General features: G+C 49.6%; 1 protein-coding gene across 2 annotated transcripts in view; it reads left to right on the top strand.

Annotated features, from left to right (window-relative positions):
* Positions 1-19,525, top strand: part of LOC144822978 (L-lactate dehydrogenase A chain) — a 65,584-nt gene that overhangs the window by 32,279 nt on the left and 13,780 nt on the right. For both annotated transcript variants that reach the window (XM_078681068.1, XM_078681069.1), the window contains exons 4-7: positions 680-853; positions 1,675-1,848; positions 7,344-7,461; positions 8,578-8,701. In XM_078681068.1, the coding sequence (XP_078537194.1) occupies positions 680-853; positions 1,675-1,848; positions 7,344-7,461; positions 8,578-8,701 (590 nt within the window). The remainder of the gene's footprint in view (positions 1-679; positions 854-1,674; positions 1,849-7,343; positions 7,462-8,577; positions 8,702-19,525) is intronic.

Below are 19,525 nucleotides of genomic sequence, written 5' to 3'. Positions count from 1 at the left end.
AAAATTATGCACAAAATAAACCCAATTCCATATGGGATAAGGCTCCTATTTACTACCTGCCGGGACAGTGTGGACTGGCTGCAGGGAATGTTCCATTCCGTCCCCTACTGGGAAGGGAGTCAGGCCAGGGCTCTGCCGCGCTTAGGTTTTTGCTTGACGCGTATGTGGTTAAACAAGACTTCTATTCCTTCACGAGTGGAGGAAACACCATGCTGGCTGTAATTGGAAGCGATATCTCACCCTAGAATACCTGACTCTTAATCTTGCTTAGTATGGCACATACATGGCAGGGCAATGCCTCACCACTTTTAGAGAAGTAAGAGGAGGGTACAGCGAGTGGGAAATAAGTGGAGGAGATTTGTTTTAAAGCTGCTTCTTCGAGGGTGAGCTGAAGTTCACAGTGCAGTTGGGACCAGGAAGCAGAGCATAATGACCTATTTTACTTGGACAGTGTGCCTAGGAGCAATACATCTATTAAGAATGACCATGTGCAAACTCGTATGCATCGAGACAAGAAAATTATGAAAAACTATAGGTAAAACTCAGTGGTGTGAAGGCCATCTTTATCTGGAGTTGCCCTGGTGAGTTGTCAGCCTTGTGTTTGGAGTATTGATCATTAATCTAGGAGTAAATATTTGTTTAACTGTGTTCAATTATACTGCATTATGTTCCATGACAGACTACAGCGTGACTGCAAATTCCAAGCTGGTCGTCATCACCGCTGGCGCCCGCCAACAGGAGGGTGAGAGCCGTCTTAACCTGGTTCAGCGCAACGTGAACATTTTCAAATTCATTATTCCGAACATCGTCAAGTACAGCCCGAACAGCATGCTTCTCGTGGTCTCAAACCCAGGTGAGATGATGCCATGCAAGATTTACTCAATGCTTTCTCTGTACTTGTGTGGTGGACGCTGGTCAGCTGGTCGTGGCACAGACTGATATCTTCCACCAAATAGGCTTTGACTTTTTTCCTGTCAACCCATGAATCTTGGTTAACTCTCCCTTGAGAGTTCTGTGGGGGTGAACAGACCAGTACTGACTGCAGAGAGCAGTTTGGTAGGCCTAAGCTTGATCTGGGATTGTACAAAAAGTTTCAGTGGAAAAAATAGATCAGCCACTCCCTTATTTTCCTTTTGTGCAGTGCTAAAAAGAAGGGTAGCCAGGTGAGTCCATGGTTCAACTCTTGGGTTTACATTTAAATGCACGTAAAGTGTTGTACCAGATGGCAATATTTTGCACAAGGAAAGGTAACTTGGCATACTGATGCCAGTAAGCTATCTAGGGGCCTTCTGTAAATGCATATGCTCTATACAAACTAATTTTCGTCCTATAACAATCTTGCACATAAAATGTTATTTTTGAGAGAGCTGAATGGCTAGTATTTGAACTGCACTTTGGGTACCGTAGTCTCAATTAACGTCCTCATTGGAGGTCATTGGGTAATCTTGATGGATGGGCTCTTCGGATATTTGAATCCTGTTAAAAGAGCCCTGCTGGTCTGAGAGCAAGATCCATACGAGGTAATATGCATTTGAAATTAATTCTGCAATAGTTCAAGGTGTCACTGTAGCTAGCAATCTCTGCCCTGCAGCTACACTTTGCACTATGGACTATTACTGTACAAGTGTGATGCATGCCCAAAACATTATCTTGTTTTTTTTCTTAAATCAACAGTGGATGTTTTGACCTATGTGGCCTGGAAGATCAGCGGCTTTCCCAAGCACCGTGTTATTGGCAGCGGTTGCAATTTGGACTCCGCCCGATTCCGCTACCTGATGGGAGAAAAACTGGGTATCCATTCTCAGAGCTGCCATGGTTGGGTCGTTGGAGAGCATGGGGACTCTAGCGGTATGTTTAGCTTCTTCCTTACAAGGTTACATTTTAAATGATTTTTCACTACTTATTGAGGAAAGGCAGTTTGCGTAACAGGCTGGGTGAGGTGGAGAATGTCTCCTAAGCGGCAGTCAAGCGTTAAAAACAGGAACAGACTGGACTGACCAGTGACCACACTAGTTTGCTGACACCAGCTTAGAGCTAAGGTTGTGTGATTGCAGCAATGAAAACATGTCCGCTTTTTAAACGAGAATGCCCTTGTATCAGCCAGCCTGGTACTTTTCAATCGGGCACAAAAGGAATTTTGCACCCTGTTTGAAATTGCTAGATATTTACTTCCAAGATATATTTCCCCATGCGAACGTTGCCAGAAAAAAATATCCAACATTTGTAAGAGGTATGAGGGAAAGAAGGAAAAGCAGCGGTAACTAGGTCCACAAACGTTCATTCCACAGGTCCTCTCTAACTGATTGAGCCATAAATTTTGTCCCCAGAAATACGTGCTGTGCAGTATATGCCCTGGCTGAAGGTACCTGCTGGTAAATCCAGCCATTTTGGAATCAATCAATCAATCAATCAATCATAGGCATTTATACCGCGCACTACTCACCCGGAGGGTCTCAAGGCGCTAAGGGGGGGGGGGGTCCGCTACTGCTCGAACAGCCAGGTCTTGAGCTTCTTCCTGAAGGAGAGGTGGTCTTGGGTCAAGCGTAGGTCGGTCGGGAGGGAGTTCCAGGTCTTGGCGGCCAGGTGGGAGAAGGACCTTCCTCCTGTTGTCGCTCTTCGGATGCGGGGGACGGCAGCGAGGGCGTGACTGGTCGAGCGGAGATGGCGTTTGGGAGCGTAGAAGTTGAGGCGGCTGTTGAGGTAAGTCGGGCCTTGGTTGTGTAGGGCTTTGTGTGCGTGGGTGAGGAGCCGGAAGGTGATTCTTTTGTTGATCGGGAGCCAGTGCAGGTCTCTCAGGTGTCTGGAGATGTGGCTTCGTCTGGGGACGTCGAGGATGAGTCTCGCCGAGGCGTTCTGGATACGCTGGAGTCTCTTCTGGAGCTTGGCGGTGGTTCCGGCGTAGAGGGCATTGCCGTAGTCCAGACGGCTGGTGACGAGGGCCTGGGTGACCGTCTTCCTGGTCTCGGTGGGGATCCACCGGAAGATCTTACGTAGCATGCGCAGGATGTTGAAACAGGACGAGGAGACGGCGTTGACTTGTCTGGTCATGGAGAGGGAGGAGTCCAGGATGAAGCCCAGGTTGCGTGCGTGGTCTGTCGGTTTGGGTGCGTTGCCCAGGGCGGGGGGCCACCAGGAGTCGTCCCAGGCGGAGGGTGAGGAGCCCAGGATGAGGACTTCCGTCTTGTCTGTGTTCAGTTTCAGGCGGCTGGTCGTCATCCACTCGGCCACGTCTTTCATCCCTTCGTGTAGGTTGGCTCTGGCGGCGGCGGGGTCGTTGGTCAGGGAGAGGATCAGCTGGGTGTCATCGGCGTAGGAGATGATGTTCAGGTTGTGTTGGCGTGCGATGGCCGCAAGGGGGCTCATGTAGACATTGAAGAGGGTGGGGCTGAGCGAGGAGCCCTGAGGGACGCCGCAGATGACTTCCGTGGCTTCTGATCTGAACGGGGGGAGGCGGACTCTCTGTGTCCTTCCCGCGAGGAAGGAGATGATCCATTCCAGTGCCTTCTCCTTGATTCCGACGTTGCCGAGGCGCTGTACTAGGGTGCGGTGGCAGACAGTGTCGAATGCCGCGGAGAGGTCCAGGAGGATGAGGGCTGCTGTTTCTCCGTTGTCCAGCAGGGTTCGGATGTCGTCAGTGGCAGCGATGAGGGCGGTCTCGGTGCTGTGGTTGGCCCGGAAGCCTGACTGAGATGGGTCGAGGGATCCAGTCGCCTCGAGGAAGGCTGCCAGTTGCTTGTTGACGGTCTTCTCGATGACTTTGGCTGGAAACGGGAGGAGCGAGATGGGGCGGTAGTTCTTGAGTTCGGTGGGGTCCGCCGTTGGTTTCTTTAGTAGAGCGCTGAGTTCGGCGTGCTTCCAGCTCTCAGGGAAGGTGGCGGTGTCGAAGGAGGTGTTGATGATGTCCCGCAGGTGGGGTGCGATGACAGCGTTGGCCTTGTTGAAGACGTGGTGAGGGCAGGGGTCGGTTGGAGATCCGGAGTGGATGGAGTTCATCGTGCTGATGGTGTCTTCGAGGTTGATCGGTGTCCAGGTGTTGAGGGTGGTGGTGGGGGGCGTTGGTGTGGTCGTGGGGAGCGTTGTTTGTGTGTTGAAGCTGTTGTGTATGTCAGCGATCTTGTTGTGGAAGTAGGAGGCGAGGGAGTTGCAGAGGTCTTGCGATGGGGTGATGTCGTTGGTTCCGGCGTTGGGGTTGGAGAGCTCTCTCACGATGTTGAAGAGTTCCTTGCTGTTGTGTGCGTTGTTGTCCAGCCGGTCCTTGAATGCTGTTTTCTTGGTGGCGTGGATCAGTTGGTGGTGCTTTCGGGTGGCGAGCTTGAGGGTCGTCATGTTGTCCGGTGTAGGGTCTTTTCTCCAGGCTTTCTCGAGGGCACAGCAGTTCTTCTTGGAGCTCATGAGTTCGTCGGTGAACCACGGGGCCTTCTTGCTTCCGGGTCTGCTGGGCGGGGTCCTCAGAGGGGCGAGTTCGTCCGCGCAGGTGCAGATCCATTTCGTGAGGTTGTCGGCGGCTTGGCTGGGGTTCGCTGAGCTGGCGGGAGGGTGCTGGTTTAGGGATGCGGCGAGTTGGTCGGCTGTGATCTTGTTCCAGCTTCTTCGTGCAGCCTGTTGCTGGTGGTGGTGGACCGTGGTCCTTCTGAAGGTGAAGTGGATGCAGCTGTGGTCCGTCCAGTGGCGTGGCTGAAGGCGATGTCTTTGCTGGACGAGAAGACGGCGTCTAGTGTGTGTCCGGCGAGGTGGGTGGGGGTGGTCACCAGCTGCTTGAGTCCGAGGGTGGCGAGGTTGTCAAGCAGGGTGGTGGTGTTGCGGTCGTTGTTGTTCTCCAGGTGGAAGTTGATGTCCCCGAGGAGGATGTAGTCAGCGGAGGGGAGGGCGTGCGGGCTGATGAAGTCAGCGATGTCTTCGCTGAATTGAGTGCGTGGTCCCGGGGATCGGTAGATCAGGGTGCCCCTGAGGGTGGTCTTGGGGTCGGTGTGGATCTGGAAGTGCAGGTGTTCGGCGGTTGTCAGGGTGTCGTCGGTGTTGGTCGAGATGCGGATGCTGTTCCTGTGGATGATGGCGATGCCTCCTCCAGTCTGATTGTCGCGGTCTCTCCTGATGATCTTGTAGCCCTCTGGGATGGCGATGGCGATGTCGGGCGCTGAGGAGTCGTTCATCCAGGTTTCCGTGAGGAAGGCAACGTCAGGAGCTGTGGTGTCGAGGAGGTTCCAAAGTTGGACGGCGTGTCTGTGGACGGAGCGGGTGTTGAGCAGGATGCACTTCAGGTGGTTGCTGCTGGTGTTCGGCTTGGTGGATGCTGGTGCAGTGCAGGTCCGGATGCAGGAGAACATGCAGGACTGGCAGGTGAAGGGTCCGTGGGTGCGTCTTGGGGTGGCTCGGTAGCATCCAGGGGTTCGGCCGGCGTTGAGGGTGGCGGCGTCGTACGTCCGGCGGGTGGGCTGGGGTCTGCGAGGGACAGGGGTCCTGGAGCTGGGCGCTGTCCAGGCGTAGACGGGCTTACCTTTGGCGCACCTTCGGCGCTCAATCGGTGCTCCCGCTGCGCGCGTCCGCTGCGCGGTCGCTCTGGGGGCGTCATAAGAGGGGAGCCGGTAGGGAGGGTCTGCGGGGAGCGCGGGAACCAATCGGCGGGCGGGGTCTCGTGGGACCCGGCGGGAAGCCTGGGGGCTCGGCGGCGGCCCTGTGGCGGCTGGGGCATCGCTGGGTGGTCCTGTGGCGGCTGGGGCGTCGCTGGGTGCGAGGCTCAGGCAGGTAAGGAGGAGCAGGCGGGAGGTGTGGGGGTGACCAGGCCGAGGGCACAGTGGTCACTCCAGGGCAGCGGTGTGGGACCCCTTAAGAGGGGAGCCGGTAGGGAGGGTCTGCGGGGAGGCGGGGAGCGCGGGAACCAATCGGCGGCCGGGGGGGCGGGGTCTCGTGGGACCCGGCGGCAAGCCTGGGGGCTCGGCGGCGGCCCTGTGGCGGCTGGGGCGTCGCTGGGTGGTCCTGTGGCGGCTGGGGCGTCGCTGGGTGCGAGGCTCAGGCAGGTAAGGAGGAGCAGGCGGGAGGTGTGGGGGTGACCAGGCCGAGGGCACAGTGGTCACTGCTGCATTCAGCAGGATCTGAGCCTGGAGAAAGATTTCAGTTTGTGTGACTGCACGCAGATATTAAGCAGTCTGTACGTGCTGCAGGTTCCCATGTGTTCACATTGGGAATACATGCAAATAAAACGAGGACGTGATTACTGGAGAGAACAAATACATGGCTGTGAAGTTGATAAGCTATATTTATGATGACCTGCATGTTTAAATTCATTTTCAAAGCTTTCATGTTATCTGCCACACCAGGAACAGGGAAGCAAAGCTTGCTTGAACCATGCTTCCACCGCAACATGTAACACTATATGTGTGATCTATATTTGCCTGCGTTGCAAAGGTCAGGCATGTAATCTTAGTAGGCGAGACCTTTGGACTAAACTCTATACAGCAGGTGACCATGAAGTTTGTGGGGTGGGTGTCGAGGAGGCCTTTTCAAGGGTTTCGCAAATATGTAAACTGTACTTTCAAACCTTACACCACAGATAAGGTCACTCAGTTAACCTTGCTGTAAAATGTTACATGGGGGGGGGGTGTGATAACCTATACGGCTCTGGATAGCGATTGTGGCAAATCTATGAACAAAGTATCAGTAGCAGTAAGATCAGCCATACATTTGATTTTCTATACATCTAAATATTGATCCTGCTGTGGTGGAATGTAATAAATGCCAGGCTCACAAGCATAGTACTGTTTGAAACCTCGGATGTGAATGTTGGTAGGTTACCCCCTTGGTGTTCACCCTCAGTTCACATTTATAAAGTCACTTTGTGGCCACAGTGATTGAATTACCAAATGCTTGGACAATGAGGAGTTTTACAAATGTAGGCGAGGTCCGCCTAAAAATCTAACTACCCCCAAACATGTCACTGCATGGAAGTTTAAAGTTTTTGGTCCAGTGCTGAATCCCCCCTTCCCCACCGCTGCTTGTGCAATTTTTAGTGTGCAGAATACGACGTTAGTCCAGGCCCTCTGTGCAGTGCTACTAAAAGACACACAGTGAAGTAAAAAATCTGTTGAGGTGAATGTGCTTTACCAGATGAAAATTAAAAACTGTGAAAAAAAGTAATGTTAAACCTCCTTTCGGATTAATAAAACCTATGCATCTGGTCTAGGGGTGGGTGTGTGTGTGTGTGTATGTATATATGTATATATGTGTATATATATATATATATATATATATATATATATGTATATGTATTTATATACATATATATATATGTATATGTATTTATATACAGAAAAATACGATTCTAAAGTGTTAAAATAATTCTCTTCCAGTCCCTGTCTGGAGTGGGGTTAATGTGGCTGGTGTCTGTTTGAAAACACTGAACCCTGACCTGGGAAGTGATGCAGACAAAGAGAACTGGAAGGAGGTTCACAAGCAGGTGGTGGACAGGTAAGCCTTATTTCGATGTGCGACGAGCTGAAACATATCCGTAGAGGAGTCACCCGTGTTCTTAACAGCGAATTCTTCTCTCTTGGAACATTAGAGTAGTACATAATGTTTAGAATAGGGAGCACCACAGAATGCAATGCATATGTAGCAGGAATAATTTTTAGAATCGGGAGTATCACAGAATGCTTCGAACCCGGAGCACCTAAGAATCCTTGAACTAGGAAGTGCTTAGAAATGGTTGGAATATGGAGCACCACAGTGTTTGCATAAGGTGATGCCACGAACTGAGCTGATAGTGAAAGTAGAACTGGGCTCCCTTCTGCGTCTTGTAATCTGCATTCTTCAGTATATTCACCTTTATTCACTCCCTACGATAAACGCAGAATAGAAAGTGGTTACATTTTGCCTTTACTTTCATAGCTTTGCGCTTCCCAGTTTGACTTGAAAAATATGAGGTTCTGAGTTATATTTTGAGAAGTGTAATGTCGCAGGTTATTCTGTGAGAATCCTCATGTGACTGAGAAAGGCCAGGTAGTAAAACTGCTGCTTCTTGCTGTTTGTGAGAAAGTAGAGCCCCCAACCACATGGGGTAGGTGGTCCTGGGGAGAGTGATGATCAAGTGTTTCCGAGGCAGCAGAGAAGTGGTTTACAACCATAGCAGCTGTCTCTCCCTTGTTTGAAGAATATAGCTTATTTCGAACAAGGTGGTCTCTGTTGCTCTGAGGGTGGACATTCGCCGAGCAGAATGTTAAATTGCAAGTTATTTAACTAGAAGAATCTCACATTTTCTATCTTCGTTGATAGGGCGGGAGGATCTTTTTCAAGTACACGCAGTAGCTGTTTGGCGTCGCCCATGTCTTGTCTTTTCAAGAACTGTGGGCATAGTACTGTTGTAGTGGTGCAGTGACTGCACAGTGTGGTATTGCAGCAACTAGTAACGCAGAAAGGCTCAAAAAGGAAGATCATTCTCTTACTTCACATGACCATGTGGATTATGTTTGCATTTTGCAGCAAGGTCTTTTTGTTTTTAGTTGTTAAAATTCAACCCGTATATGCTGGTTTCAGATTATTGGCATACTTAAGGCAATTTTATTCATTTGCTTTGTCTCTTTGCAGTGCCTATGAAGTCATCAAGCTTAAGGGGTACACATCTTGGGCCATTGGTCTTTCTGTTGCTGACCTAGCAGAAACCATCATGAAGAACCTTCGAAGGGTGCATCCCATTTCCACTATGGTTAAGGTAAACCGCCAGTTCTTGTAGTCGACCAGCTCTAAATAAGCCATTTAGTTTTAGAATACTTTGTTGAGTGAATGCCTGTGTAATCCAGCATTTTGTACTGCGATTGATAGAGGTATACACACTTATGTTTTTTGAGGCATGAACTTGGTGTGGATTCCTCCGTTAGTGCTTAGGTCACACATTCTTTGAGTATTCTTCCTTCAATGTTTTATAGTCAAGACTAATATCACCTATATCTCCTTTATGACTCCGTCACCCTGCAGTAGCTTTCCCCTAATGCTTGCTGCCATCTTCAAATCTGTTTTTATGTGGACGGGTTCCGTCAAACTTTCACGGAATGGAAGGTTACCAACTAATGCACTAAGGGAAAACGTTACTTTAGTTTTTCAAAAATCGACGGACAGATTTTTGAGAATATATCCCTTGTGATTTTGACTTTTTCAGCGATTTAAAATTACCCAGTTCTGTTCAAAGTACAGCTGTAGCCAATAAGGAAGATAAGTACAAGCTTTCCAGTAAATTCCAGCCCAGCCCAATTCAAGCTGGGAAACCGAGCCACTGGGTCAAGTATGCAGAGTCTTTGGTAGGTGGGACAGGCTTGGAACGTGCTGGGTGGGATTCCCAGCAAGAAAACCGTTTGAAAAAGGATAATCTAGGCTGCAAAATGAATTTAAAAAAAAGGCAGAGTTCCATGGGACTTCTAAGATAGAAATTGCCACTTCAAATAATTGGTTGTTGAAAGAAGTAGCTGAGCGATTCCAGTGAAGACTAGACACCATTAGAGGAGTCTGTGTCTACACTACACATTGCACAGCTCCGGCAGACACTCGTCCACTGAGACCTTATGCACCACACAGAGAATACCCTTGAGGCTCAAAGTACTCTAGGTACAACATACCAATACTGCCATGTCACAAGTGCAAGAAACACAGCATATTTGTATTTTCAGCTCTAAAAAGCCCCAAAAGTTCTGTTAAAAAAATGCAGTCTAATCCGCCTTTAGCCCAGATGCAAAAAAATGACTTAAGGATAGTCATTATCCTCCGAGACCATGCAACCGGTATCGACATACTCTCAGATTTCCAATCTCTTTTCGAATCCATAAATCAATCAAAATACCATCTGTATCGTCGTCGACATTGATTCCGGTTACCAGTGTGGAACAGAGGCTTCACTTCTCGATTCCAGTGTTCGTCGGGCCCAACTGCACCATTGGGCCTTTGGCTTATGGAAAGAACACCCTTCAAGAAGTGCCCTCGGTGTGGACACAAATTCCCTCACACCGATCTTCATGAGGTTTGCAATCTCTGCTTCTCTCCAGAGCACGAGAGTCTAGACTGTGAGGCCTGTGCGTAATTCCGGTCCAAGAAAACAATCCGGGACCGTCGAGCTTAAAGAGTAATGGCGCAGTCATCTTCGTCGACACCAGACCTCATCATAGACTAGGCTCCAATTGAAGTAGAGGCCGAAGAACAGCAGCACGAAGACATCGCTTTTGAAACCGAGTATTCAGCTTCCGGAGTCGATGATCTTCCAGCTGGTCAACAGGTCGTGAGTACAGACGTCGACCCTGTTCACCCCACCGTACCGGGACAGGCTTTGGTTCCACCTCCACCTTCGGGTCCAGGTGCACACCGACCAAAACCTTCCGAAGCCCCGCCTTCTGGCTCGGCAGCGAAGAATACAAAAAAGCCTTCAGTCGACTCTGGCTCGAGTCAGTCTGTCGGTCCCAAAAAGCAGAAGGTCCTTAAGCCAAAATTCACACCGGCACCAAAGCATCCTGCGGTACTGAAAGTGGTCGAACTGAAAGCAAGTTCGGCACCGAAAGAGGTTCCCAAAGCTACCGAACCAAAAACCACCCTGGTTCTGAAAAAAGTGGACCCGAAGAAGGTTCCGGTACCGAAACCTACTTCGGCTCCGGAGGTAGATGAGTCTAAACGTACTCCGGGAACAAAAACTCCGGATCCAAGGAGCACAGATCCTAGTAAAAAAAATCTTTGGAACCAAAACCTGCTCCAAAGTCAATAGACCCTGTTAAATCTAAGCATTTCGGCCCCATACCATACAAATCTGCGCTGAAGAAAGATTTGCCAGTAGAAGAGCTTTTTAAACCTGATCCAAAGCAAAAAACTCTTCATATTAATCCAAAGACTGGACATATCACTTCAGTGCCTGAAAAGAGGAAAATGGACTATCCTAAAACACCGCCAGTTCCTCTAAAAAAACATGCTCAAACTTCACCAATGAGGATTATTTCACCAGAAATAGAAGTACCAGTAGATATTTCTCCTGTACATTCACCATCTAGTACACATAGTCTTATACCACAAGATGAGGATGATGGGGATAGTTACTCACAGGACATACAGAGTGAACACCACATGAATGACATCAATGACCCAGATGATATTCCTGGGCCATCAGGTGACCCATGGGAAGATTATAATGCACCAGATGCACCAGATCTGCCACAAGATGATGTATACCTTTCTAGACCATCTTCCCCAGATGACCCTATTGGGTTTACGCAGCTCATTCATAGAGCAGCCACTTTCCATGGGGTAGACCTACACACAGATGGAAGAAGACTTCCTAATGGACACACTAATGTCATCACATAAGACCACTACCACACTTCCAATACTTAGTGGAGTGGTAAGACATGCACTTGAAATATTTAAAGACCCAGTCAGAGCAAGGGCAATAAACCCCAGGCTAGAAAAGAAGTACAAAGCGTCTCCAACTGATCCAGCATACATTAAAGGACAGTTGCCATTGGACTCACTAGTAGTGTCAAATGCGAGAAAAAGAGCTAACTCTCAGAAAACAGGGGATGCTCCACCCCCTGACAAAGAGACCAAGCTTTTAGATGCTTCAGGAAAACGCACCATTTCACAAGCATCCAATGTCTGGAGGATTGCTAACACTCGAGCATTGTTAGCAAGATATGATAGAGCTCATTATGATGAGTTAGTCACTCATGCAACACTTGCCAGAGCAATACAAAACCAGGGCTTCTGACCTAATACAGGAAGGCAAAATTATTATGAATACCTCCATAAGATGTGCTCTAGACACAGCAGACACAGCTTCTAGAGCAATAAATACAGGGGTATTGTTACCTAGATATGCATGGTTACGCATCTCTGGGTTTAAACCAGAAGTACAACCCAGTATCTTAAATCAACCATTTGACCAACAACATCTTTTCAGTCTATCATTTGATAGTGCACTAGAAAAGATGAAAAATCAAACTGGGAAGCGCAAAGATGAAAAAAGATAGACACGGCAAAATCCATGGGAGCTTTACAAACACAAGCCCATAGACCTTCCTTTCGACGCTTCTTTTAAAGCGCCCAACCAAACCTCGCCTAGTAAAGGATATTATAGAGGAGGTTATAGAGGAAAGAACAATAAGAGTAAAGGTAGAGGAAACCACAATCGCAACGCCTCTACTCCCAAATAGTGACTTCCCTTCCATCCCACCAGACCATTCCACTCCTGTCGGGGGGGGGGGGGGAGGTTACAACAGTTCCTACCTGTCTGGAACTCCATCACCACAGACAGGTGGGTAAGACAAATAATTCAGTCCGGTTATTGCCTGGAGCTCACTTCCACTCCTCGCAACAATACCACCCAGACAACGTCCCATGTCATAGGAACACCTCATACTGCTAAGACAAGAAGTAGAATCTCTATTGCAAAAGAATGCAATAGAACCAGTCCCAAAACAACATCAAAACACAGGAGTTTATTCTCTATACTTTCTCATACCCAAAAAGGACGGGTCCCTCAGACCTATTTTAGATCGAAGGCCCCTAAACCTGTACATACAATCAGACCACTTTCATATGGTCACACTACAACAGGTTCTACCGTTGTTAAAGAAGGTAGACTTCCTTGCCACATTAGATCTCAAGGACGCCTACTTCCACACTACTTCCACATTCCCATACATCAATCGCACAGAAAGTACCTAAGGTTCATTCTAGAAGGTCAAAACTACCAAATCAAGGTACTCCCTTTCGGAGTAACTACTTAACCTAGAGTGTTCACAAAGTGTCTAGCAGTAGTAGCCGCACACTTAAGAAGGGACAACATTCATGTCTTCCCATATCTGGACGATTGGTTAATAAAATCCAAGTCATACAACCAATGTGTACAGCACACGCGTCAAACAATCGGCTAGATTCATGAAGCCAAATTGCGATCGCAATTTGACGGAAAGGAATTCAAGAAACAGAAAATTCCAAAAAAGCGAAATCGCTAAATAAAAATTGCGACTTCGCAAATAAATTCGCAGAATCCTGGAGGATGGGCATTTTGCGATTGGGAAATTGCGAAAAACCATGGATTCTGCGAAATAATTTGCGAAGTCGCAAAACAGTCGCAATCGCCATTCATGAAAAATCGCAAATAGCGAAATACGAGAAAATCGCAAATAGCGACGCGCAAATTAAGAAGAACTCAAATCAGGTGGTAACCAGTAAGGAATTTTTTTTTTTTTTTTTAAACGGTTAACTAACTCCCAACAGGTGCAGGGCTGGCCAAACACATTTAAGGACATGCAGCTGGAGCTTGGGGATTCCCACAGTGCCTGGACTCTACATGCTGGTGAGGCGGCGAAGGCTGCAGTGAGCTGCACGGAACAGACGGAGGATACCAGCGGGTCACCCTTCTGGGCCAAACCAGGGAGCAAATGTATGCTAAGTACCGCCTGAGTGGGGCTATGATAATCAAGCTCATCCGGGACCTAGACCCCCTGATGCAGCACCCAACAAGGAGGACCAATGCCGTGCCCACACATGTGCAGGTATTGTGCTGCCTGCACCTCCTGGCCTCCGGAAGCTTCCAGGGGATGGTCGCTGTTGCAGGGGGGATATCCCAGCCCACCATGTCCCGCTGCCTAAGGAGTTTCCTGGAGGCTATGCTGACCCGGCTACACCACTATATATCATTCCCCACCAGCCAACAGGACCTCAATGAGACCAGGCTGCAATTTTACAATGTAGCTCAATTCCCACACGTCATAGGATGTATTGACTGTACGCATATTCACATTTGCCCACCTGCAGAAACGGAGTACATGTACCGCAACTGGAAAAGCTACCACTCCCTCAACATCCAGATGGTGTGCAATGCAAAAACATTAATCACGGACATTGTGGCACAGTACCCGGGGAGCACACATGACTCCTTCATCTTCAGGCACAGCGGCATCCACACACGACTGGCCAGGGGAGACTTTGGGGAAGGTCACCTACTAGGTAAGTACACATGCCCCAAAATTGTACACTGTGATCATGTAGCTGCGCAGAACAGGCACTCACCCTCTGCTCCTTTCATTCAGGTGACAAGCGGCTATGCTCTCGGTGAGTACCTCCTCACCCCATACCTCAACCCTGCAACACCACAGCAACGGCGATTTAATGCTTCACACATACGCACAAGGAATTGTATTGAGAGGACATTTGGCCTGTTGAAAAGCAGGTTCCGCATACTGCACAAGATGGGTGGGGCCATGAAATACAATCCTGAGGTCTGCTGCCGCATTGTGGCCGTGTGTGCAATCCTTCACAACATTGCTACCAAGCGCAGGATCCCTGTTGACATCTCTGGTAGTGAGTCTGAAGGGGACCACCGCCCACCTGCACATGCACGTCATGCACACGGGGAAAATCCTGCTGAAGGACAGACTGCGCAACCAAATCACAATGAACTGTTTCTAGTGCACCCACTCCCCTCACCCAACACTTCACTCATGCATGACACTGGAAATAATGACATGAGTCTGATGTACTATTATTGAATAAATATTATTTTTGGTTGCACAATAATATGGCATTATTTCAAACAGTAACATTTGAGGAGTATTGCGTCATACCACTCGAGATTTTGTAGTGGGCATGCTTATGTCAGCAGCATGTCCCTGCCCTATGAACATTAATGTCATTGGCGCCTCCGGCGCGCGGCTCCCAGTCGCCTCTCCGGCTCTTCCTCCGGCTGAGCACGTGATGCCGCAGTGGGCCTGCTGCTGCGGCGTGGAACACTAATCTGTGACGAAGACAGGCTGCTGTGACTAGATGTCCCCTCACTTGTGTCATCCCCTCCTGCATGGCCATGGCCATTTGGCTGCAGAGCCTGAACAGCAGTGGTTACCTGCTCGAGTGCCCGTGCCACGTCCTGACCGCATTGGACCATCTGGAGTTGCATGGCCAGAGACCTACGGGCCAGCTGGGAAGTGGCGTTGCCAATTACATAATTGGAGCGCGTGTACGCCGTGAGGCGTGAGGAGCTGGCGGTGGCGGCGGCGGCTGAGGTTTCGCTGGCTAACCATGGCCGCAGTGTTTGCCACCATAGCTGTGGTCATCCGGTCGGACAGATGGGCAACATTCCTGCCTGTATTGTGCAGCTGCAGGTGTATAGCTGAAAGGTGTCGTGCCTGTAATTGGTGCACGCCCAGCATGCGGTACACAATTGAGAGCCCTGGCACACGCACAGTCATCCCCAACCTGCCGGTGCGTGATGTGTTGGCGCCGCTCCCTGACCTGCCTGCTGGGCTGGGTGGGCACGGTACAAAAGGGGGTGGTGATGGACGGAGCATCTGAATCAATCAAACACTCACACCCAGTCAAAAGATCTGGGTTTAATCCATAACCGTTCTTTAGCCCACTCTGCCACCCCAGTTCAGACATGGCTATATGCAAATCAGTCTGACCCTGTGCCTCATGGGAACAGTCCAGCCCGAACTGCCAAGCCAGGTCTTCCCTGGACTGGAAACAAGCTTCCGAAGACCGGTTTCTGGCATTCCAGCCGTCTTCAGCCCGGCTTGCTTGAATCCAGTGGCAAAGTGAGCAAGGGACTCGCGTCTGAGCATACCCTGCCACACCTATGGCGGCCAAAAGCGGTACAAAAGGGCTGGGTGGGCACAGTAGGTGTGCGTTGTGTCGCTGGTCTTGCAGCTGCTGGTATTGCCGATGCCACTGGCATGGGTCTCACAGCTGACGATGGTGGTGCGCCTGTTGTAGCTGGCGTTTCAGGTGGTGGTACGCCTGCTGGCACTGGTGCTTGGCCAGATGGAGCTGGTTGTGTGGATGTATCTTCCTCACCCTCAGGATCCTCTTGTGTTTCATCACTTTTCAGCCCCTCACTGTCGCTGCTGGTGTTATCAGCGCCACCTGTGATGGAAAGTGGACGTTGATTAATTACATGTATCTTTGACATGTGAGGTTGCTACATGCATGCTGGCTACCATTCCCTGGCTGGCTGTTGCATTGAGTACATTAGGACATGTCTGGCTGCATGGGACTTTTTGTACAATGTGGTCAGACTACATGTCCCACAATGCTATAGGGATATTCTGGTGTGCATGGGCTGCATGACTGGGGTTTATTATGAGTAGCTATAGGGTCATGGCCATTGTTAGGGGACAGGGTCGCAGTCGCATGGCACTTACCTTGGCTGTCTTGGGTGGGTCGGGATGAGTCCAACCGGGTTACCCGCACGCATGCCTCAGGTTGCAATGTGTCCTCAACACGATCCTCCAATGGGGTGTTGGGAGGGACTGTAGGCTCTCCCCCTCCTGTTGCAAGGCACTCACCCAGCCTCTCAGCCACCCTCTCCTTGGCACGACCTCGGAGGTCGTACCACCTCTTTTTGAGATCGTCAATTGATCTCTGTGTGACTCCAACAGAGTTCACTTTTGCGCGGATGCGCAACCACAGTCGCCGTTTCTCGGCCTCTGGCACCCTCCTAGAGTTCTTGCCAAAAAGTCTATCATGGTCTTTACAGATGTTCCACCTCCTGTTTGGAGAATTTTATTTTGCGCTTTCTTCCTGTGTCACTGGGCCCTGGTGCTTCCTGTGACATATCTGCAGTCTGCAGTATCCAAATGCAAAAACTGGAGGTGGTTGGAGTGGAGCTCTGAGCAGTGCTGCTTCCAATTCTGCCTCAGTATTCTGAATGAGGGAGGGAACTGCCTGCTTCCTGGTTGTGATGTCATCACAGTGCTCGAAATGCGCCTTCCCGTTTTTGCGATCTCGCTATTAGCGAGATCGCAATTTCAACACGGAATTTGACCGTTTTTGCGATATTTCTGCATTTTCAGGATAATCGCTATCGGCTTTTGCGGCCGAATGCGATTCGCTATATTTTATCGCAGATTTACATGAATCCCATTATGCAAATTCTAAATTGCGATTCGGTATTAATCGCAATTTAGAATTCGCAGATTATGGTTTTCATGAATCTGGCAGAATATGCCTGCTACACAAACTGGGATTCACAGTAAATCAAAAGAAGTCCCATCTCCAACCATCCCTGTCTCAGCAGTATCTGGGTGCTACAATAGATTTACTCCAAGGCAATAGCGTACCCCAACCAATCAAGAATGCAAATTATGCAGGATCTTATCAAAAGATTCCAGCCACAACACTCACTGCCAGCTCGAGTGTTCATGCAACTAATAAGAATGATGGCATCTTGCATTTTCATAGTGCCAAATGCAAGACTACAAATGCGCCCCTGTCCTGGGTTCGATAGGGTCGGAGAGGGAGGAGGGGACTGTGAGGAAGAGATGGAGTCAGAGACTTTAAGGAAAGTTTTAAGGGAAGGTTTTATTTTTATATAGGACTTCCTCCTTCTGCTTGTAATTCTCTCTCTGGCAAAGGCAGCCGGGTCGATGGGTGGTTTTCTTATGGACTCCAGCTTGCTCTCAGTCAGGTGTCCGCTTGTCTCGTAGATTTGGAAGCAGTCACCGAAATAAAAGGAGAAAGAGAACGGATTTAGTGGAAGAATAGGGGACTCGAGAAGGGAAGGACCAGGAGTGAGGGTAACCAGTGCTCACAGTGAGAATATACTGCCGTAGTGTGGTGTGCTCGTGCAGGGAACAGGGGAGTTGATGACTAGACACAAGACTATTCTCTATACACTGTACAGGATACTCGGTAGGCTGTAGCCGACGTCCCACCCAGCCCGCCACTCTGCCGTGTACCTGTTGGAGCCACGCTCCTCCCGTGGGAGCATGGCGGGGCGACTCGTGGGAACGGTGGCCTCCTGGCTTCTCCGACTCCTTCCAGCTCTCCTCTTCGTACTTCCTCTCTTCTCCGATGTGGTAAACTCCTTTCATCTCCTGGAAAACGCCGTCCGCCACTTCCTGGGTTCTCTCTTCTTTTGACGTCGGGACGCTTGTGAAGGGTGTGTCTACATTCGTTGTATACTCCCACTTAAAGGGATCCGTCACTTCCAGCTCCTCCTCTGGCCACCAGCGGTCGTGGTCTCTTACTGCCCACGCATCCCGCGGGCCGGCTTAAGGCTGCTGAAACGAGGGAAGGGAAGTAGGTGAAAGCGGGGTGGCTGACCACCAGTCCATGTCTTGGGATTGTACCCCCATTGGGGAACCCACCCCGTCACACACCTTCCCCCCCCCCCCCCCCCCCCCCCCCCTGGATTCTCCCGCTCGGGGAGAGGGAACACTCTGGATAGAAAGTCTGCATTCCCATTGTCCGCTCCTTTTTTTTTTTTTTTTTTTTTTTTTTTTAATGGCATACAGAAAAGGCGAAGGGTTGGAGGAACAGGAACCAGCGGAGTACCCTGGGGTTTTTACTGCTATTTTAGTGCATCCAGTTTAATGGGGCATGATCAGTATGAAGGATGAATGGTCTCCCTTCCAGATAGAAATGCAGTTTTTCTATGGCCCATTTAATGGCTAGCCCCTCCCTCTCTATGGTGGAATACCTGCACTCTCTGGGGAACAATTTTCTACTAATTTATAGGTCGGGTGTTCTAGTCCATCTGGACCTGTCTGGGATAAAACGGCGCGTATTCCCACGGTAGAGGCATCTGTGGCGAGAATAAACGGTTTACCGAAGTCAGGGCACATCAAAACAGGGGCTGTTGTCATGATGCGTTTTAGGGTATTGAAGGACCTTAACGCTTCCTTGGAGGGGTGGTTTACCTCTCTGGGTTTCACATCTTTATGCAACAGGCCCGTCAGGGGAGCGGCCTCCTCAGCAAATCGGGGTATGAAGCGTCTGTAATACCCTATGAGGCCTAGGAATGCTCTTAGGTCGCTTTTGTTTTCAGGGAACCGAATACTTGCAATGGCTTTCACCTTTTCACTTTGTGGTGCAATGGTACCATCTCCCAATACGTACCCCAGGTAGTTAACGCTGGTGAAGGCTGCCCATGACTTTTTGGAGTTGATGTGTAGCCCGGCTTGTCGGAGGGCGGTCAAGATGAGCCGTAGATGGTGTAGGTGTTCCTCCCAACTACGACTGTATATTACAATTTCGTCCAAATAAGCTGAACTGAACGACAGGGCTGGAGAATAGTGTTCATCAATCGCTGGAACTTAGCCCGCGCCCCGTGGAGGCTGAATGGAAGGACGGTGAATTCATAGAGACCCTCGTCGGTCACAAAGGCCATTTTCTTTCGGTCTTCCTCCCGAAGGGGCACCTGCCAATACCCCTTCGTGAGGTCTATGGTCGTAATGTACTGGGCGTCGCCTACCTTCTCGATCAGCTCATCAACCTGTGGAATTGGGTAGGTATCGAAGGATGATATGGTGTTTAAGGCCCGAAAATCATAACAAAACCGTTTGGATCCATCGGGTTTCGGGATCATTATGATGGGCGAGGACCAGTTGCTTTTTGAGGGTCTGATTACTCCCAGGGACAGCATATCCTGGACTTCTTTCTTTACGGCTTCCCGTCTAGCCGTGGGGATACGGTAGGGCCGTTGTTTGATCACCTTTCCAGGAGGGGTTTCGATATGATGTTCAACCAAGTCCGTCTTCTCCGGCAGGTCTGAAAAGATATCCGAAAA

This window comes from Lissotriton helveticus, chromosome 3_1, assembly GCF_964261635.1.
Source record: "Lissotriton helveticus chromosome 3_1, aLisHel1.1, whole genome shotgun sequence".
NCBI lineage: Eukaryota > Metazoa > Chordata > Amphibia > Caudata > Salamandridae > Lissotriton > Lissotriton helveticus.
Note: the sequence above shows the minus strand (reverse complement) of the source record. Positions and strands in the feature narration are given on the sequence as shown.